Source organism: Cupressus sempervirens, chromosome 4 (genome assembly GCF_028749045.1).
Source record: "Cupressus sempervirens isolate cs-2001-9-10 chromosome 4, ASM2874904v1, whole genome shotgun sequence".
In the NCBI taxonomy this organism is placed as follows: domain Eukaryota; kingdom Viridiplantae; phylum Streptophyta; class Pinopsida; order Cupressales; family Cupressaceae; genus Cupressus; species Cupressus sempervirens.
Window position 1 is genome coordinate 539,382,590 of NC_143121.1, and position 22,456 is coordinate 539,405,045.

At 35.2% G+C, this 22,456-nt stretch overlaps 1 protein-coding gene across 1 annotated transcript; it reads right to left on the reverse strand.

Annotated features, from left to right (window-relative positions):
- Window positions 1-247: 247 nt before the first annotated feature.
- On the reverse strand, window positions 248-21,999 carry LOC149562320 (zinc finger AN1 and C2H2 domain-containing stress-associated protein 13-like). Its single transcript, XM_089825846.1, has 2 exons — window positions 21,608-21,999; window positions 248-1,279 (listed from the first exon to the last, which is right to left on the reverse strand). The coding sequence occupies exons 1-2, from the start codon at window positions 21,704-21,706 to the stop codon at window positions 479-481; spliced, it is 900 nt and encodes a 299-aa protein (XP_089681972.1). The 5' UTR covers window positions 21,707-21,999; the 3' UTR covers window positions 248-478.
- Window positions 22,000-22,456: the final 457 nt, after the last annotated feature.

Consider the following 22,456-nt stretch of genomic DNA (forward strand, 5'->3'; position numbering starts at 1 on the left):
GTTGATTGAAACTAATTGTCATGATGACCTATCCATAACAGGTTTAAGTGATATAGATACCATAAGGTACAGATAATTGCTGAAAACAAAAAACAAACTCAGGATTGTAATGAAAATGGAAAATCGCCTCGAATAAGGATAAACATTTCTCAGGTTCAGTTAACTATAGGCTTCGCTCTAGGCTTTAGATTAATAAACCAGAAACTGAAGCTCTGCATTTCTCCTCCTATGTCATATTAAATTGGTGTACCATAATTTGTTCTTTCAATATCATCAACCCTTACGTTATAAATATCAAACATACAACATAAAAGAATATAATCAAATTGGCTCTCAAGCTACACAAAAGGACTTTAACAGGGGATAATAGAGACTTTTATAGGTCTTTTACAGGAACGCTGGGAAAGGTGCCATATATTCCATAGCTGAAACTTCTGCATGTTCCTCCATGTCCTTTCACATTTGCTAGTGTTAAATTTCATGAATTTGATGTTCCTCGGTGGTCTTTTTCAACATGTTTAACAAGAGAAACTGGATCACGGAAGCCCCTGCTACATTTTGGACAAATATCTGGCAACTCTTGAGAGCCACCATTTTGACTGCCTTCATGGATGCTTTCCACATGCTGAATAAGAGCAGCAAGAGAATTGAATTGCACTCCACACCTCGGGCATTCTTCCACTAATACAGGTTGCCTGTTCTGATGTGCTGGATGTTGCGTTGAGAAGGAACTAGCCTTTACCTTGCTCAGAACATCATTTGTTGCAACACTCAACTTCGCCATTCCTGCTTCTGCAGATGCTCTCAAATTTGAAGCTGCAGCAAAAAGGCCAGAGCTCAGGGATTCTGATGCACTAGAGCTTTCCACATTGTTTGCTCTTTTTCCATTAGCAGTCACTTTGTCTTTTGGGTTTTTTCCAAACATTCCATAAAAAGAAAAATTTGCATCCACTTTTTTTGGTCCTGAACATTTATGATCAGGTCCAAACCTATGCTTCAAACATACTTCTTTTCCACAGTCTCGGCATTTAAATTTGTTTGAGAATGTAAGATTTTCCTTGCAACCGGGAACAGGACAACGTGGCTTCTTCATAACCTTTTCATAATTGGCTGGATCACAGTCTGTACGCACATGGGTCTCCCAAGTTATGTTCGGATCCTCATTTGGAACAAGTCTGACTCCTTTTGCACACATTGGACAAACCAGAACTGTGATGTCGTGCTCATTTGCATTTGGGCAATGATGCTTGCTGTATGTCCTGTGCTCTAAGCAGAAAACCTGTTATACAACAATTAAAAAAATTGATTTTTGAATTTTTGGTTAAGAAGAAAAGGTGTTAAACTAGACAGAAAGCAACGTATCTTAAGAAAACTAGGTGAAATGGAAATTGACTAAACTATGCAACAAGAGTGCTATCCATCTCAACTTCTTTGTGACCACAAGGCATAAAAACAGTATGAGTTGCCAGTTCGGATTCTGGTACAGATGTGGGTTTGAGATTCAAGTTCATAATTTGTCCAAAGAAAATTTTGGGTTGGGTTCGGATTTGTTTTGAGTTCATCCATACAACAATTTTTTTCTATGTTGGAGCAACATTTTTCCTCGTCCAATTCCAAAATGCGGAGGAAAATGAATTCCTCTGGAACAAAGGTCCTTAGTTTTCAGCAGACATGGTATTCTCATGGCCCTATGGCCACCTTTCTTTGATCCTGCAATTCTAATCATTAGAAATGTTCCTTTGTGGATTCACTAATATAATCTTCCATGGGTGATTTAAAATCCTGTGCTAATTCAGAACTTAGTGGAAAAGGTGGGTGCCTCCATCAAAATCAATGCTGGTTGATTTTTCGAAGCCTATTTTGACTCCATCAAGTTTTTGTCCCCAACCCAATTCATAAATTGAGGGATTGAATTTTAGATGCCTTCTATGTAACAAATTGGGCCATACAAGTGCAGAATGTTCTTCAATTCATTTTGGCTCACACACCTTTTGGTTTGGGATATGGGTTTTGAAATCTAGTGAGCCAAAAACTGAATATTTTATTTGGAGAAATCATGCACAATGTTTTGAGCACTCTGCACTATCTCTGATTGGCAACAAGGTGGGTAGTCAAAATGATAGGTACTTTTTAGATATTAGCAGCTTTATTTCAAGTATAGCACTACCTCCTATGGCTAAAGAAGGTTAAGGAAGGCGACAATACTGTGAAGACATACTTTACAAAGGATTTGGAATTCAAGGAGCATGAAGGACATGATGAGCTTCTTGCTTCTATTAAAGTCCTAAAAATATCCAAATTTAAAGGCAAGAAATCCAAAGCTTATTGTGGAGCTCTCACACAGAGGGAGAAAATTAAGAAGCTCACCAACTTCATTTGGAGGCCAAGGATTCAATTGAAGAAGATTCTTCGTAATCTATGGAGGCTATTTTTTTTTAACTACATGGAGCTATTTTCTTCAAGTTGTTGCACTCGGTTTTAATGGGGAAGCTTATAAACTTCTAGTTGAATAAGTTTTCTTCAAGCTCTTTATATTTCTGCTGTTATTTGTCTTTATGGGAAAGGTCCCCAAGAAATTTCATAGCTTACAATATAATGTTTCTCGAGCCATAATGTTGTCAAAGATTTGTTGCTTATTGACAAAACTTGGTTGTGCTGGAGTGAGAATCCTGTCCAAAAGGGGCTGGAATATATTATGTAGTGACTTACACATAGGGCCTGCATAATAGAAGAAAAAATGTAATATACAAACAAGCAAATCTTAATGGATATATTGGGCATCCATTGTTTCACTCATTCATAGTTTCAATCAGTTTGCATTGTACATGATCTCTTTAAATAGCATACACTGTACAATTCGCTTATGAGGTTCAACATATGTGATAAATATAGGCATACTGCACTGTTACATTATTAAACAATTTCATGTGGGATTAATCCACAAAATGCAACATTAACATTACGAATCTCTACTTGTGTGATTTCCGAAGATTCGTGTCTAATGTCCCCAATCCATGCTTCACATCTGAGTTTTATTTTCCCTTCTTCATCCATAAATAGTCATTCTCATATGTCCCTTCCGTATATACTCTCCTTGTATTTATACTTATATAACAGATATCTATCAAAGGTCACGTCTCTTGATAAATAACAATTATTTGTTTATAACCTATCTATAATAACCTTACTGTTATACGGATATTTTTATATTTAAATTTATCTCTATTTATATTTGGTATATTATTTGAGATATATATAATAATATATTACATTTATATTGTAAAAAAATCGTAAAGATTTACTATTATATTATACTTATATTATTCTATTCTATTATATAATATAATCATGATAATGATAATCTTTGATTTGTTTATTTTTTATTTGTATGACTATATTTCATTATTTATTTATATATTTCAAAATTATATTAATTATTTAAATCGTTATATCATAATGATTTAAATCATTATATCATAAATATATTTTTATTATATACTTTTTATATTATATTAGATCCTAATAATTTTATATTATTATTATATATATTACTATCAATATATATAATAGTTATTAAAATTTTGATTATGCAACTCTATTTTTTAAAACCTATTCTTAAATAGGGACATCATAGTCCTCTCTCAAATTTTCCTTGTCCTCAAGCAATAGACAATTTATACAAATATTTCCATGTAATGTTGATATCCATAAAAATATGATGTAAGAAAGCATATATAGAGTATAAATATTGATGCATAAATACACAAAGCAAACACGAAGTAGACACATGAATGCATGCAGACGCGAAGCATACACAATGTAGACTAATAATGCATGAAGACACGATGTAAACACATAATACACATGTTATGTTATTCCTTGATTAAGTCCTATAATTTACAATTTTTAGGGTAAGAGAAAGGATTTACAAAATTTACTTCCTTGTTGTACTTGATTATGAACCCTACAACCACAAAATCATTAGTAAACATACATATATAAATTTCAAAGAAATGTGCATCACGATAAATTAGGTTCATGTTAATTCCATACTAAGCCCAAGAGTGGAACTTTGAGCCTCTTGGCCTCGGTAACAGGTATTAGGCATTTCCACGAGGTGGCCTACTTAGCAGGATGCTTGTTTTCTTCCATATTTATACTTTATCCTGATCTAAGCCCAAAGGCAAGACTTTGACCCCCTTGGCTTTGATGGCAGGTGTTAGGCATCCATGAAGGTGGTCTACTTAGATAATTAATATATCCTTCTAGGTTTAGAGGAAGAACTACAATAGGGTGCCCTCTTACCCAACCCTAGGCCCAAGGGCAGATCCTCTACCCCCCTTGGCCCCATATCATATAGACTGGTGTACCTAGTGGGCCTCACTGTTCCCCCTTATTGTAATTACCTCACTCTAATCATTACTCCCAATATAGTGCCTTTGTATGATGTACCCTATGCCCATTCCACCGCAAGCCTTACCTAGTGCCTTTGTATGATGTAGCCCAGTGCATTCCACCATAGACCTTATCTTATCTTCGAAAGTAACGACTTATTGATTTTGAAATATATAAATTCCTCAATTTACATTATCATTAAAGCATTATGGATCCACTCTTAAATCATATGACTAAACCCATTATAATTAATAGTTTCTATACTATTAATATTATTATTGACTTCAAATCATATAATAAATAAAATATTTTACTTTAGTTTCCAAAAGGTTACTTACGTTTGCCTTGATATGCTCAAATATTCCTACAGCTTGTCCTTTTTCTACAGTTATGTTCTTTTACCTTATTCAATGGTCCTCCTTTGAGTTTGGGGTCTCCCCTTAAATACCTGCCACATGTCCTTGATAAGACATGTCCCTCGAATGATGTCAGCAGTAATGTCGCTTCAAATGCATTGTTTTAATAACACCAATTTGTTAATCAAATTGATTACTCCTTTTATGGTGTTGACATTACTAAGCCAATACACGTGTAAAGTACATATGTATGGTGGCCCACTGGTTAAACGGACCCATGCATGATTTATATATTTTCCTTTATAAAACTTCCTTTTATAGTATGACCCATTATTGGTCCATTCGTCTATTGCCTTATTAAATTGTGGTTGGTACAATGTGGGACCTACTTGCCTCCCAATTGAGATGTCCACATAGACTAAGTTTTGCAAGGCAAATAATCCTATAAACTAGTTTCCAAGTATCATATGTGATATCCAAGGACAATTAGTAGAAAAGACCTCCTTTTAACTTTATGCAATATCATCTTAAATTTACGCGATACACACAAATTATAACAAAGATAGTGCATTGACAAGTAAGAGAATGTCATGATGAAAATCCCTCAATCATGAGAAGCAATTTAAGACAACTAAACTTAATGAGCCTACTCTTCATCAATGGCTTGGGAATTATATCTACATCCTTTGTCCCAACATAGCCAATTGAAATCTTCTAAAGCTCCAATACTTCACAAACCTGGTGGTACTTGATCTCCATACACTTAGTCCTTGCCTAAAAGATGGATTATTGACAATTTGAAGAACACTCTTTGTCATAATATATTGTTGGCACGTTTTTGACACATGCAAGTAATCCAACAACTCATGTAACCATATATTTCATTCAATACTTGAGCTAGTCGAATCTATTCGGCCTCGACTATTGATTCTAAAATGTTACCATGCTTCTTGGAAGACCACAATATTAATAACTTTCCTAACACAAAGATAAGGCCCAAAGTAAACTCCACGTAATCAAAGTCTCTTGCCCAATCTGAATCTATGTAGCCATGGAGATTGCATTGATCTCCTCTCTTTAACTCAAGGCCAAAATCTAGAGTCCCCTTCACATATTTGAAGGATATGCCTTGTAGCTTTCATGTAACAACTCTAGTTGCTATATAAGCTTGGCTACCAATCTAAAAACAAAAGAGAGTGCAAGCCAAGTGTGTCTAAGATACAACTAACTTTACAGTACACTTCCATAGTCCTTAGCATCTAACTTTTCTATCCTAGTATCCTTTGTAAACTTAATAACTAGACCACATGGAGTTTTGCCAACTTTCACATCCTGCATCTTGAATCTTGTCAATAATTGTTTGGCATATTTTGACTAAGAGGCAACAAACCTGTCTTGCCCTTGCCAAACTTGCAAAGCCAAAATAGTGAAGAAACTCTAAATCTATCATCTCAAATTGTGAATCCAACTGCTTCATTTCAACAATCATGTCAACATTTTTCTCTATCATAATCAAATCATCCATATCAAGAGCAATAAAGAGAATGTCCCGAGAAATTTTCTTAACATACAAAATCAGCTGCTTGGATTTATTTTGAAACCTAAATTCAAGAGAAATTGACCAAAATTTATTCCACATAAAAGGTGTGTAAGCAAGCCATCTAATGTCTTCTTCAATTGCAAAAATGAAATGTCCAATAATCCAGGAAATTTTGCAAAATCTCTTCCACCAAATCAGCATGAAGAAATGCACTCTTTATATCCAATTGATACACTTGCCACTTATACTTTGTTGCAAGTATAAGATTTGTCCTTACCAAAATGAACCTTGCCACTACAGCACACATCATGTTGTAGTCAATGCCTTCAATCTATGAGTACCCCTTGGCTATAAGCCTACAAGTCAAGCTTTGCTCTCAAGTTCCCCTCAAAGGTAAACTTGTTCCTATTACAACCAACAAATTTCTTATCTTTCAAGATAAAATAACCCGCAAGTTTTTTCTTCATGAGAGTGCCATTTTCATCCTGCATTATTATCTATAAACATGAATTGTCCTCAACTTCCTTGTTCATCTTTGGATCATGCAAATTGTGAACACCAGCCATCAAAGCATGGTTTTCAAACTAGCTTCTTGCCTTTCTAGTATCTAATTGCAAATGATCTACTTCGCCCAAAGAGACATTCTGATGCCACTGCTAAAGCTTTTTAACCTCTCCCATGTACTCTCTTTCCCTTCTTAAGTTGCTCAATGATTGAGCTTCCATTTCCCTTCATCTGTTTGCCACAAATACAGCATAAAGGAATCTTGGGTGAGAGAACATTAGTATGAGCTAGTAGGCTAGGAATCAAAATGCAGTTATCATCTAGTTCACTGTTCCCTTCGACAAATAATCTTTCTAAACAAGTACTGTTTGCAGCATCAAATCCTATAGTCTCTATACTTTGGATTCTGCACCATAACCAGAAAAGATGCCTTTGTGATTCTTAACATCAAGATTTTTCTTGTTCCATCAAAAACATTTGCATGCTCAGCACACTGAACAACTTTGAAGTGAAACAAGAAAGGTTCCAAAAACTCCATTACTCCTTAGAAATCACACATAGCCCCTTTCTTGGCACTCTTTCATCAGTATAACAAACACAATTTACTGGTTCTTCCAATCAACTTCTGAGCTTGCAATATACAATTGATCATCTCTACGAGTGTATAAATCTTCCCCTTAGCTGCCCTATTTTATTGTGGAGTTACAAGGAATTGCCAATCTTCTCATAAAGCCATGTTGTTCAAGGAAGTTGGAGCGACTTGTTTACATATTGTTTGCAACTTGTTGATCCTTTTACATTACTGGATCCACTTTCGCCTTGAAGGCCTTCAAGCTAGAAAACACCTCATCCTTCTTCAAAAGTAAATAGTAATCAGCCAAGACCAAAAAATGCATCAAAGCAATATGTGAATTTATTGGTTGTTTACCCAACAAACACCATGCACAAGCAAGAATTTCTTCGATACTCTGAAGTCCTTAACAAAGGGTTCTCTATGATTCTTCCTATTCAGATATCCTTCGCAAGAGCCTTGAGCATATTGACACATGGTATACCACAAATCATATTGTGTCCCTTCAAGAAAGCAACACTTTAGTAGTTGAGGTGTCTCAACCTCTCATGCCACAAATGACTAGTGCCCTCCATTGAGGACATTGGTGTTTAATTCTCCTTCAACCTATTAAAGATCCACTAATTATCGTAAATGGTATCACTTTCAGTGACAACGAATTTGTTCTTTTGATCCTTAATCTAACATCTATTACCAAGACAATCCATCTTATATCCTTCTGCAAATTCTTGCATCAACGGTAGAATTTTTATCGGTCTAGAAGCATGAAAAGCATTGTCAAGAAAGTCATTTTTGAACTTTCTTGTCCCCAAACCAAGCAATAGTCCTATACAGCCATTGGCAACCAACCATTCATGGCATTTGCCTCCTTTTTTCCAAGACAAATTACACATTTCTTCCTATGACCCATGTGCTTGCGATTACCTCTATCAATAACTCAATATGATGCCTTCTTGACAGCATGAATCAACATTGTGTGCACCCACATCACCGTAGCTTGAAATAGATGTTCCTGCAACTTCCACATGCAACACATTCACTCATTTACCTATTCTTTCAATTTTAGAAGCCAAGCTAGAAATTCCAATTTACAATTATTTATATATAACCTGCAGCTGAACACTCTGACACATCTTTGAAATCAACCTGCTTCAAAAATCATTTTATGTCCTGATCTATAGTTCCTTGTGAATTTTCTCTTGCAACTTGTTATAGTCATTCTTCTTTTTAAAGTATTTTCTTCTTTCGACATGTTATGTTCTTAAATGCAGACAAAAGGGCTTTCAGGGATGACTAACCAAATATCTATTACCAATACAATCAACCTTATATTTGTGGTTATCAATAACTCAATATGATGCCTTGTCAACAGTACCAGTCATCATTGTGTGCCACCCACATCACCATTGCTTGAAGTAGATGTTCCTGCAACTTCCACATGAAACACATTCACTCCTTTACCTATTCTTTCAATTTTACAAGCCAAGCTGGAAATTCTGATTTACAATTATTTATATATAACATGCAGCTGAAAAAGAAACCTTACACTCTGACTCATCTTTGAAATCAGCCTTCTTAGAAAACCATTTGGTGTCCTGATCTAGTTTCTTATGTCTTTTCTCTTGCTACTTGTTCTTGTTATTCTTCATTTTAAAGTATTTTCTTTTTTGACATGTTCTGCTCTTAAATGCAGACAAAAGGGCTTTCAGGGATGATGAACCAAACAAATTCAACCCTTTCAATATCTGTTCATTTGCCAATACCTGTTCCTTTGGCTCCTCCCATGATGTTCTCTTAAGTTTTTTGTCATCCATTATGAGAGTAAAGAATTGTAGTATGGCACCAAAAGTTTCTTCAATTTCAAGGTACCCATCTACTTATCATCTTTCCAAGTCTCCTCACTTAGAGCCACAAGCTTGTCCCTGTACTATTCCAGCTTGTTCAAATAAACAAGGATATTGTGTTCATCCTAAACTTTGACACTAACTAGTAACATGGTCAGATTCAACATATGTCAGAAAAATTTATGTACATCAGCAACAAAAATCTTTCTAAGAATATATGCCAATACTACCCCAACCTATCATCAGGAAATAAGATATAGCTGCATCTTGTGTGACAATGTCCGAAAACACATTTTCCAATATAAAAGCAATCATGTCATATTTCAAATGGTTCGCTACCAATTTGAACCAACCAATCTATGGTGAATTTCAAATGCTAAAGGTTTTACCTCGTTACTCCAAGAAGAAAGCTTTATTGCTACAACCTTATGACTCCTGCGATTTGACGCTAATAGTTATTGATATCTTAAGTGAATTAAACTAAAATATGCCCCACTGCTAATATACCTGGCAATAGATTGAAATGTAGTGGCATAAATGAACAATTCTCTCAATATTCCAAAGCTTCCAATATACTCACAGTACATGAAAGCAAATTGGTAAAGGAAAACAAGGTGATACATGAGAGCAAAGTGGCACTGAAAGAAATGTTATGGAAAGCTCTCAGGTCTATCATGCCTCAATATTGAGGTAGTAGCACCCCTCACTTCATTAGACCCTTTTTAGGAATCTAGCTTACCCAAAAACAATAGGACAAAAGGGAAAGAGAGAAGAAGGAGAGAAGCGAGCATTAATTGGAGTGTTTTGGATTTCACATTTAGAACTCAACAAAAAGAACACACATGCTAACAACACATAACTAGCGACATCAAAAACATGGACGTAATACGCAAAATAAAACCTGAAAATCATGAAAAATACACCTGCAAAAACAACTAAAATACTGAATCATAGAGGCACAGAATCTGATTTTCTGACTACAGCAATGCATAGACCTCAAGAAAAATGTAGTTTGAAAAAATTGCTCAAAAAATGCAATGCTCAAGATATTGCTCCTGGAATAACGCCCTCCAAGGGGCTTGCATACACAAATTTAGGCATAGCCATTGGAGGCTGTCCATGGAACAAGGGCTTAAAAAAATATTCACTTCCTACATGACTAGGGGCTAGACATTCAAGCTCCTCTGCACATGCACCATCCTCTATGTGACCAGATGCTTTAAGAGATGGCAAAAATTTAGAAGAAAATTAATTTTAATTAATTTATAAATAAAAGATCAAAGCAACTGAAAAATCATGAAAAACTATACATTTAACATTTTGACTTTGATTTTTTTGAAGGGCTATTTTTTGCCTTAAAGTAATGGACTGCAGAATTTTTTTTTGGGTCACACACACACATACATCCATACACACATACACACACAAACATGCAGAATTTCTGAATTACACATACACACATACAGAGGCACGCACACGTACATACATATATAAACATAATTTACATGACACAAGAAAATTAATGCAGATTTAAACACAGATGATAACAGATAACAATGTCAATAGTTGAATAATAAATGTGAATGACAATTGATAATCAAATATAGTTTATATGAAATTCATAGCAGTTGTTGTAGCTGCCTGTTGGCAGACACAGAGCCAATTTGGAATTCACAATAGATTTAGTTCAAAACCCATAAGGAAAGCTGATCTATTCACATTAAATTAAAACCCTTGAAACCCTGTAAAGACAACCTAATGGAGGCCAACGGTGAAAACCTGAAAGGGCAACAAAAGTTGGAATCGGAATATATCATTCTCCAAGGGAAAGATACGTCAAATTGTCACTAAATAAACTAGAAAGAAGCCTTGTAGTACAATCATGCGATTGCAGTGACACTACAAGGACACAAGAATGAAGGAACAAGCCTAGGGATATGTCCCTATATTTGGAAACGCTATAATAGCAATAAAGATGTATTGGAAATAGAAAAGAAAAAGGAAAAAATGTAATGAAAAATGTATGTAATAGAGAACATAATGTATTGAGATGATGCATATATAGTGTACATAAAGAATCTGTGATTAGCACATGAAGAATATAATAGAGACTTGATTATATCCTACAAATGTATGAATGGCATATGAATACATGTGTGATTTCTTTGTTTAGTTCTGAAATGAGATGATGCATGTAAGAAAGTGTACTCAAGGAATCTGTGATGAGCACATGAAGAATATAATAGAGACTTCGTTATGGTCTATGAATGTGTGAATGGCATACATTCACGTGTATTTTTTTTGCCTTATTTTGTAATCTTACCACGTATAATTTAACCTTGCTTAGCTAAATACAACTCTTCAATAAATAAACTCAAACTGCTGATCTACATATTCTTGTCAACATTTGATTCCACTTGAGAGAGCAACTGTTGGCAGGTATGGTGAGGAACAAACCTATGGTAGGATTTGCAATAAGTGAGGCCGCAAGGAAAAGCAACTGCAAATGACAATAAAAGAATTGCAATAGTCAACATTGGCATTGTGTAGGCTCCAAGGGATGGTGATGGAATGATGTGTTGAAGATTGTAGCTGCGATAAAAATCTTTATCTCTAATTTTATGTAGTAGAACTATGAATGTTATGACCATTATGGTCATCTTCAGCTGAAGAAAACAATTGTAATAATATTTGAAATTATACTATATAAAGAGACATATGACATGCACCATGCAAAGAGGCATGCATATGGAAATAGAAAAAGTGTTGATTATTTGGAAATTTCAAGAGTCTTGAAATCAAAATTTGAAGAGACCTTTGTGTGTAATATGAAGAGTCTCATTTTAAATCTGTTTATAAGATTGCTGAGCGTATTGTAAGCAAGTTCAAGCAAGTCAAGTGAAAGCTTTGAACTGATCAAATCTTTTATACCGATAAAGAGATTTTTTGCTAGTGTCTTAGGTTTTTCCCTTCAAGTGGAAGGTTTTTCCCAGGATAATTTCTTGTGTCTTGAGTATCTATCTTGCTCTTCATTATTGCTGTTTATATTTATTTATGGACAAAACTTAACATGGCATCAGCGCCTGGTCAGATAATAGTGAAGAGTTTGTGCATCTGTTTTAGACTGCTTTGAGTATTTTATCTGCAATTTTGTAGTTTGAAATGTGAAAAGGATTCTCTGTTAAGGAAGTTGCAAAGGAGAATCGAGCAGAGGATTTCTGGCTATTGTTGTTTGAGCATACCACGAGAGAGCGGTTGATCCTTGCAACAAATCCATGGATTATGGGCTCTTTTTGATAAAATTCAATCCAGAGATAAGCTCAGACTTGGTGGGTGCTTCTGCTCATGAGGGATGTCATGAAATTGCAGATTAAAGTGATAAAAGAAAATTTTATTTGAATAAGACCTTTCGTCACTGAAGAACTGATCTTATTGGAGTAAGGAAATCTGCAGAGCATCATGAGATTATCTTGGAATAGCCTTCAGTTATCAAGATTTGACTTGGAACGTCAACATTCAGAAACTTCATTAAAACATCTGCATTGAGTTCAACGACCATTAGATGTCATTATATTTTAAGCTTAAACGACCATTATCGAGAGTGGAGGACAATGGGCATCACAGGTTGAGAAGGAAGATATATCATTGACGATATTGTACCCCAAGGCAAAGGATAGAGGCTCTATAGAAAAGGGAGTTAGTATTATACGGAATAGATCATCATTCGAGTTTTTTTATATGGGTCCGTTGAGAGGTTGTCACATGCGCAGAATCCTCTGATCAGAGTTCACACCAAGATTGCGGAAGCTGAGAAAGATTGCGTGGGTCTGTAACTTATCATATGTTGTTTTCAAATATCTCTTCTCTAACCGCCCTGTTTGTTTATGGTGCTATCCTTTGTTTATGTGTCAAGTGATATCTTCGTGTTCGATCCTTGGATTTTTGCATTTCAGCTCTCTTATTGCGTTGTCGTTGACCTGTCCCAAGCTAAGTGATGATGTGTGTTCTTGGAGACATTGGTCCTCTTTTCTTTGCAACAACTTTCTCTTCTCAGATAAACTCTTGTGAATTCTGTTTGTTGAACTTAGTAACTTCGTTTGAGATTTTTTGAATCTGTAATTACTTGTTCTACAGTCTCATTTCTTTTTACCTTCATAATTCTGCAGTTCTCCATCTGCCATCTCCTGTTCTATGGTTTTTAGTTTGTGCAACTTCTTCTGTCAACATCTTTCCGTGGTGGTTCCTTTATTCTCCTCTGTTTCATGTCAATCTTGGCTTGTATTTTAGAGCCTTCGTGGACCCCTTTATTCTCCTCTATTTCATGTTAATTCTTGGCTTCTGTTCCCATCTCATTTTTTTATTCAATATATCTTCTTGTCGGTTCTCTTCATGTTTGCTCGTTTTTTGAGACGCCTGTCGCTTCTTCTTCAAGCATGAACTTTCAATTTGCTTTGAAGGAAATTTTCTTTTCGAGTGCTGTGATCGGCATATTCTTTGATATGTGGTCTTTTTGTGTTAGTTTCATACGTATGTGGTACGTATCATTGACTTGCAGCGTTGCTCATCGTGCAGGAGTTGGAAGCAGCTTTTATGCAGTTTAATGATATGTCATTTCTTAGCAGAAGAATTTTTTTAATTTGGCAGTGATCATTCACCTTCTATATAACGGTAATCACAGGCGGCGGTCTCTTTGCCTTTGAGCCTTATGCAGGAGTGGTCACTGTTGTTTTATTTGTTTGGTCTGACTATCATCTTTTGCAGCGACGTGAGTAAAAATTATGCAGGTGTGAATCTAGTGGGTGTGTGATTCTCTGTCTATCACAATTTTGTCTTGATGTGGAATCTTTTTTAGAGATTTTTTTTCTAAATACTGTCAAGCAGGTTTGAGGATTATTTTCATATTTCTTTGTGCAGTCTTTGAACTTTTATTACTTTCTGAGCATCTGAAAGTGTATATATATATATGTAGTTCATTCATTCTTATTATTTTGAGTTGAGTTTTCAGGGTGTTGGTAAACGTCTTTTTTTTCATAAAGGACTGAAATAATTCTATCAGGTATTGATCATATTTGCAGATTAATTATTATCAAATTTGTCTGAGCTTTTCTTTTTTTTTTATTCAAGATATTTATTTTTGTATTGTAAGCATGAACATTGTTCATATTCATAATACATCTTCCGATGGTTCTTTCCATGTTACAATGGTCTCTCTACATTCTACGGGAGAGTCGATTCATGTATATTGAAGCCTTGATGGCGGTTGGATAATGAATCAACTATGGGTGCAACAAGGAGCGATCACAGTAGATGAAATCTTCTGTTTTTCTTTATGTATCTGTTATAACTCTTAATATCTTCTTTTATGATCTTTTTAGGTTTTATTCCTTACCATTGATGTAAACACAAATCATTGTTTATCTGTAGATGAGATCAGACTTTATTGAGTATTGTATTATCTGTGTTCATTTTGGTTAGTCTAGTCTAATGACTCTGATTCTCAAATCATATATTCAGTATCATGTGTATGTTGGCTTGACATTGTGTAAAAGCCTGTGGTTAGACTGGCAGTTTATTCTGGTATTTTTGGAAGATGCTTGTTTCAGATGCCAGTTCTCATTTTCTTTTATGGTTTCAACTTTCAATATTAATGAGCAACACATTTTTGTTCAGCAAGTTCTATGATTATCATATGAATGCTAGTCTACAGTTATTGTTCAAATTTTGTTCATATTATGTATGTGTGATGAGATCAGATTACCGGGAGATAAGTATTCTGTAATATTGAATAGTAGGTGCTTTTAACATCTACCTCTATTATAGTTGATTTTCTGAGTTTTTAATATCTCTCTTGGTTGCAGAGTGCAACAAGAAATGAGATGAGGATGTTGCCTTAATACATATTCAGAGGAGGTTACATCAACTATCTTATTGTGGTGTGCAAAGTTATCCCTCCTTAGAGGGAGTCTCTTTTAAGAGAATCTCAGTTATTAATGAGTTCTCTGTGAGAGAAGTTTGAGGTGAAATCCCTCACACTTTGCACTGAGGCATGGTGGAAATGCATTCTCATCTAGGAGAAGTTTGAGTTGAAAGTCTTTGTTCCAACCTCTGCAGTAGGTATGGTGGACCACCCTCTATGACTAGGCATGGTGAAAATGCATTCTTCTCTAGGAGAATTTGAGGTGAGAATATGGTGGATCACCCTCTACGAGTAGGCGTAGTGGAAGTCATGTATGAGACTCCATGACTTTAATTTTATGTGCTTAAGCCTTATGAATAACTATGGAGAATTGTGTTATGCTGAGATAACATGTTTTATGTGATGTGAATTGATATCTTTGGTTGCAGCTATGTTACACTGAGACACCATGTTTTACTAAAGATCTCACTCTTGCTAAGAGGGAGTGTTGAAGATTGTAGCTGTGACAAAGATCTTTATCTCTAATTTTATGTAGAAATATGAATGTTATGACCATTATGGTCATCTTCAGCTTGTGATAACATTTGAAATTATATTATATAAAGAGACGTGTCATGCAACATGCAAAAAGGCATGTGTATGGAAATATTAAGTGTTAAATATTTGGAAATAAGAAGTCTTGTATTCGAAATTCAAAGAGACCTTCATGTGCAATATGAAGAGTCTCATTTTAAATCTATTTATAAGATTGCTTAGTGTATTGTAAGCAAGTCAAGTAAAAGCTTTGTACTGTTCACATTTTTTATATCATTAAAGAGATTTTTTGCTGGTATGGCTGGGTTTTTCCCTTCAAGTGGAAAGGTTTTCCCAGGATAATTTCTTGTGTCTTTTGTATCTATCTTGTTCTTCATTATTGTTGTTCATCTTTAATTCTGGGCAAAACTTAACATGAGGGAAATCCTAAAAGGATGCAAACTATTGAGTCAAATTTAGCCTACAACATAGGAAACAAATAAAAAGGATTGAGGAAAAGTATTTAAAATATCAATGGCAAAAGGTGACGGAAGTTGAGAGCTATGTTACCCTGAGTTTCCGGGACGGGGGGACGAGGGGACGAGGAAATGGGTTTCCAGGACGGTTTTTTTTTTGGCTGAAATAGAGGACGGCAGGGGACGGCTATATATATATTGTTGAAAGACATTTTTCGCTAGCCGATTTTATAGCTGACCTGAGCAACTTAATTTGGTGCTGCGTTTCAGCACCTTTGTAATTAATTGCACTAGGATTTGAAACCTTCATTTTGGGCCATTATAACTTGGCCATCATTTCAAGGACGACTTCGCATGTTTGATATGTGTAAACCCTATATTTATGTTTTTTGGACAGCAGACTTCTGGGCAAGTCGAGTATCAAAATATGCATATCCATCTCTATTTTATCTTAGAAATAGTAAGGAAGGTTGTATTTCAAAACTGAACTGAAATTTCCAGGGCAGATATTAAGATTATTGTATGTTTCTAAACTCAGAATATAATCTAAAAAACTGTCTTTAGTTGATAAACTCAGATCTGATTCTGACATAATATCTGAGCTGTAATTGACGTATTTGAATGCAAATAAATATTCAGAATGTTTGTGCCCTAGTTTATAATATTTGTTATCTTTTCCTAGCATCCCTATTTGAAGATATTACACTATAACAGCTTCAAAAGATGAAACTTTAGCATAAAATATTTAGCTAATCATGAATAACAGCTACGTAAAGTAGAGTGTGAAATGTTTTCTCTATTGTACCCCTAGGAAAACAATAAAAGTATTGTATATTAACAATTTAATAGTGAAATTTTCTGGGCAGATACTAAGATTATTGTTTGTTTCTAAACTCGGATTACTGTTATGTTTCTAAATATTTAACTAATCATGAACAACAACTAGGTAGAGTGTGATCTAATATTTTCTCTGTTACACCCCAGCGGAAAACAATAAAAAATTGCATATCACTAGTAATGTTTTTTTTAAGTTGAATTTTATTTTAAAATTGGAAACTTCAAGCAGTCCCCAGGACGGATAGGAAACAACTATGGAGTCCCCGAGACGGTCAACACCATCTGGAAACACGTTGACCATTTTTGAATTTTCGGGGACGGGTTTCCGATTTTTTTGCTTGGGTGGGGACGGCTTGGAAAAGTTTCCGGCCATCCCCAAGTCCCCGAAACGGGGACGATTTCCGAAACTCAAGGCTTAGGGCAGGAAACGCGTTTCCGGGTAACATAGGTTGAGAGTGAGAGGGGAGGAGGGAGGGTTCTCAAAATCAAAATGACTTAAGAGGTAAGCAAGAAGATGAACCTTACTAAGGAGAGGAGATTGAAACGAACCCAAGAAAAGGATGAAAGATAAGTTAGATAACCCAAGAGAATTAAGAACTTTGTGAAGCATGAACGAAGCATGCCAAGCCAGCTACCGTCAAAAGCCCAATTAAGTCTAAATCTAGGATCAGCAAACAATATGGCACTCATGAATATTGAAGAACCAAAGTAGTCAGTAACCCTAAAAAAGAAAGACATGATCTAACAAACCTAGGATCGTGTTCTCATACTTCCAATCCCCTAGACCCTTTTGGTAGTCTCTGGTTATTCATCGATAGTTTATGTTATACCACAAATGAGAAACATGGAAGAGGAAATAATGAAGAATGTATATTATAATGGATATGATGTAACAAGATGATGTGATAGTAGAATATAATGTAATAGGCATATGCAAAGTGTGTGAAATGACAACAAGAATAGAATAGAGAGTTGATTATATCCTATGAATGTGTGAATGATGTATAAGTGCAAATATATTTTCACTTGTCTTATTACGTAATCTTACTGCAGATAATGATTGTCTTTCTTATAGATCACACTAAGGTAAATATAACTTGTCCGTAAATAAACTCTAAGCACTGGTTCATGTTTGTGTGTCAACAATGCTGACTTTATACAAATGAACTCAAAATCCTGACTAGAGACTACAAATGACCGACATAAAATGACAAAATGGGCAATAGCCAAACCTTGTCATCCCCAAAATTTGAGAAAATGTTTGACATCCCCTGGGGCCAAAGCTCACTCCAGAAACTCAAAGATATGATGGTGTTATCCACTGTTTCTAAAGATTATTTTACAGATTTAAATGTTTTTGCAGTTCAGAATTTTTGCAAAGTCCTGAATCTGTATGAAATTTTAAACTTGTTGAAACCACCTTTTTAAACCATGGTTCTGAGATTCCCTTTCAGCATATCATTATCCCTTTTATAGCCAATTAATATGAATGAAATACTATTTCTAGAGAAGAAAGCTAGCTCAATGAATATGCATGCCTTTAATGCACATTTCTTAAAAAAGTTTAAAATACCTTTACTTGAGATGTTTTCAGTAATGAAACAATATGCCAATAGTTGAACAGCGCTGAATGAGCTTGCATGATCTTGTGTGATTGCCTCCTTCAGGCAGTGCTTCAAAATAACTCACAAATATTTGAAAACACTAACACATTGTATCCGCATGGAAATTGTTCAATAGCGCCATTTCTAAAACTTATGCAATAAAAAGTTGAAGTGTGTGAAGAAAGGACATAACATTTGTTATTTTCACGTAAGTGTAAAGAGAGATCGATTTTCTTTCATTTTTCAGAAATGAAAATTTTGGAGTAGGAAGACTCTAAACGCAGCCATAAATGGCATCCTGAATATGAATTGTACTTAAGATATCAACTTCCCTCTAGCCACAACATGTTCAAATCCATGCCAATTTTTTGGCAGGCACAGAGGATTAAATAAGTGATTTTATGCAAACTCATGCTCCCTCATATTTCTGGGATAGGTAGGGCAGGAATGGGGGGGACATGTTTCCCTGACAGGTTTTTTCAAAGGCCCTTATTTCACGGGGAAGTTATTAGAAAATAGAGGAAACTTTAATATAAAAAATTATAAATAAATTTCAAAAAAATCATATAGATCAAGCATTTGTCATAGATGTTTATAAAGCTTTTGTAAGCATAGATAATTGAAAAGCAATTATATCGTCCTTAAATAAAGACATGCCTGATTGGTATGTGAAATATACGAGAGGGATTTGTTACTGAAGCTTTCCTAAATCCTTCAAGACTGCATGTTCTGTTGTCAAATTCCTTAGCAAAGAGTAATGGTTGAATAAAAAGATAACTGTTTGTGTTGCAATGTGGCCTTGGCTAGGACATTACGAAAGTGGCATTTACCGCCAGCTACGAATTAACTAATATTCAGCAGCATAATGACTAGAGAATGCAAAATTTGTGTGTAGGAGTCCTTATATACTGTGCAAGCTATCCAAGGCCTGAAACAAAATAATCTTTAACAGTGACTTCAACTGCAAAGATGATAAGATTTGGATCAGGGTAAACATATGTTGTAGATTTTGTAATCATGATTGATCATTGACTACTTGGTCAGACTCATAGTTTTGTTAGGATTTAGGGGCAACAGCCCTAGCAGGATTGAGCGGTGGAGCCCCAACCACCAAGCCCAAATGAAGCCCTCCAAAACCACACATACCTTCATGATGCACACTATTTTCAGTTTTTTTTACATCTTAGATTTGGATATCATTAACCAAACAGACCTTAGGTTAAAAGTTTTGTTTCAAAATAGAAACTAAAATCTGTTTAGGTGTTAGGGAAACTAGACATCCCCAGGGCAAAAGGGCACACAACTAGGGGTGGCTAGCTATTCCCTGCAATTTTTTTGACATCCCAGGGGCATTTCTAAAAGTTTGACAAAAAGGGGGACAGGATGGGGATGTTTCTTACGCATCCCTGCCTCCCCAAAACATTCCTTATAGGGAACAGGATCATTTTGGGCAGGGACATGTCCCTGGGGGCCAGAGATGCAACAGTAGACTATGATTAGCATCTTTAAACAAAAAAAAGTGAAATGAGAAACTCTTACACTTCAATAAGTCAAAAAATAAAAATGAAAATGAAAAAAGCAAGATATAACAAAAATGAAATCAAGAATCGATTGCTGCCACACAAAAATTAATTCAAAAGTTGCAAAATTTCATTTGACTGAATGATGAGTTAGTGTAAAATGCTTGCTACAGAATATTATTGCAATTGCAATGTTTAGTTAATCCTATACTGCTATTTCAATAGATTGAATATCATACAGATACAATAAGCGCAGTTGACAGGCTTTTTGCTTGCACACAAATTCTCAAAAGCCAAAATGCTTAAATTCAGATATGCAAAAGCAACAACCGCACAGGAATGAGAGTGTTTCCAAAACATACCGGATGTAGATACTGATTTAAGTCAAATTAGAAGAAAGATGAAAATACGGTACCCAGAACTTTAATGTTTGTAATGGATAGAAATTAAAAAGGAAGAATGAAGTATCCTCTGTGAAAGCCTAGGAGGTCAAAAACAATAAGCATTGTTGACAGCAGAAGTCCTCCAATCGAATCATCCAAATAATGCTTATGATGGAAAATTAACGACACAACCTGACCCTAAAAAGGTTGACTAGACAAAAATACAGCGGGCCTACGTGAATTGAGAATCCTAATTCATCTTGGTTGAATTCGAGAGCAAATTATAGACGCAAGACTCATAAAAGTATTTTGAAGACAATAGTGCCTGTGCAAGCTAGTTCAGAGCCCTATTTTTCAAAAATAGTCAATCAATACTAAATAGAATTTAGTAAGAAAACAATCTGTTTACACGTATTTAAATCCCCCTGACTGCCACCTACATTACATACAGAATTATGAAACAACAATATTGAGACAAGATGTGTATTCTTCCATTTTTCCATTGTATTTCAATACAAAAATCCATGGTCACCTGGATATGTGAGGATACAGATAGCCATTTCAAACCATTGTATGGGTGAAGTAAATGAATGTATGATTAAATTATCTAGAAAAATTAAAAGCAGATTACGCGGTCAAGAGGATGATGATGGTCCTCATTTCTATACAGGAGGTTCCTGGCGACTGTATAAAAATCTAAAATCCATCCGAGGATAATAAGCAACAAACAAAAAAGTTCACAAATCAGGGCAAGCGCATATACAAAAAAGTAATAAGTGCAGGTGATCATGACATCAGCCAGGCTAGCAGATTCGTGCGAAAGTAAATGATCAAGGGCTGGAGAAGCAAAACATGATCATTTTTCTTTCAAAAATCATTGAGTTCAGATCTAACTGTAGGAGGAAAAGCACTGGTTTCTATTCGTGAATAGATTATGCAAATGCGAAAAGTGATTGATAAATTAGCAATTGCAAAATGGGTCGATGTAATCGTTGAAAAAGATCTTGGATTAAATCGCATTGGAAAATTAGATGTAATTTTTGACACAAATTCACAATAGTTACACGCTAGACTTTACATTCCCTTCAACCATCATCTTTGAGCTTGAAAAACACAAAATAACAGATCTAAATTACAGAATTGAAACCTGATGGCATCTATCACACGTAAATGGGAGGAAGTCGACGAGCTTGCAGTCATCAACAGTGCAATGCTTCCCCAGGTCAGGAAATTCGGGCGTTCCCATGTTCTTGAGGCTTTACCAGAAGTTTTTAGTAGACGGGCTCCTTCCCTTCTCTGCAATGAAAGAGCCAGAAAAGACATGAAAAGAGAGAAAATTGCTGGGTCAAAATACCCCCCAAACCACAGATAGAGAGGAGAGGAAAGTAATGTCTTTCGCAGAAGTTAAATATAGCAAAACTCCCATTTTTATAAATTCTTCAATACAAATTTCATGCATAAAAAATTGCGCGGCGGAATTCGTTCTAGGGCTACAAGATCTTTGCAAATCTGTCGGTTTTTTTGGACATTTAGGAATTGTTTTTAAGGATTTTAATTTTAATTTTTAAAATTATAGATATAATCATCATTGGTTATATTAATGCATGATATGATATGATAGATTTTAATGACGTCCACGAGACTAAAGTAGCCTATGGGACCCATACAATCACCCTCCCAAGTCAGGAGCCAAACTAGTCAGTTGTAAAGTTTTGGTTAACTTGTCTCTTCTTCTCTGAATTTTGATAATCAAATCTGTTGTTCTCTTCACTTGATCTTCCTCGAATAAATAGTTGAAGTCCTTGTTCTGCAAAATTTTTGTATAATCAGATCTGATGTCGTTGTAAGCTAGGCATTCCTTGACAAAGTGTTGCTTTGTCTCAACTGTTCCCGTATTGCAGAATAAACATGTTCTATCTGCCCACTCTTCCTTTGGAACTTGTCATCTACCAGTTTCACATCGCAGCTGATGTGAACTAGTTCTAATTTGTGCTAT

Excerpts from the sequence above, each read along its gene's own strand:
- LOC149562320 (XM_089825846.1), bottom strand. The coding sequence starts at position 21,706 with ATGGGAACGCCCGAATTTCCTGACCTGGGGAAGCATTGCACTGTTGAT. Across the intron at positions 1,280-21,607 it reads CGTGTGATAGATGCCATCAG|GTTTTCTGCTTAGAGCACAG; the intron begins GTTTCAATTCTG and ends GTTGTATAACAG.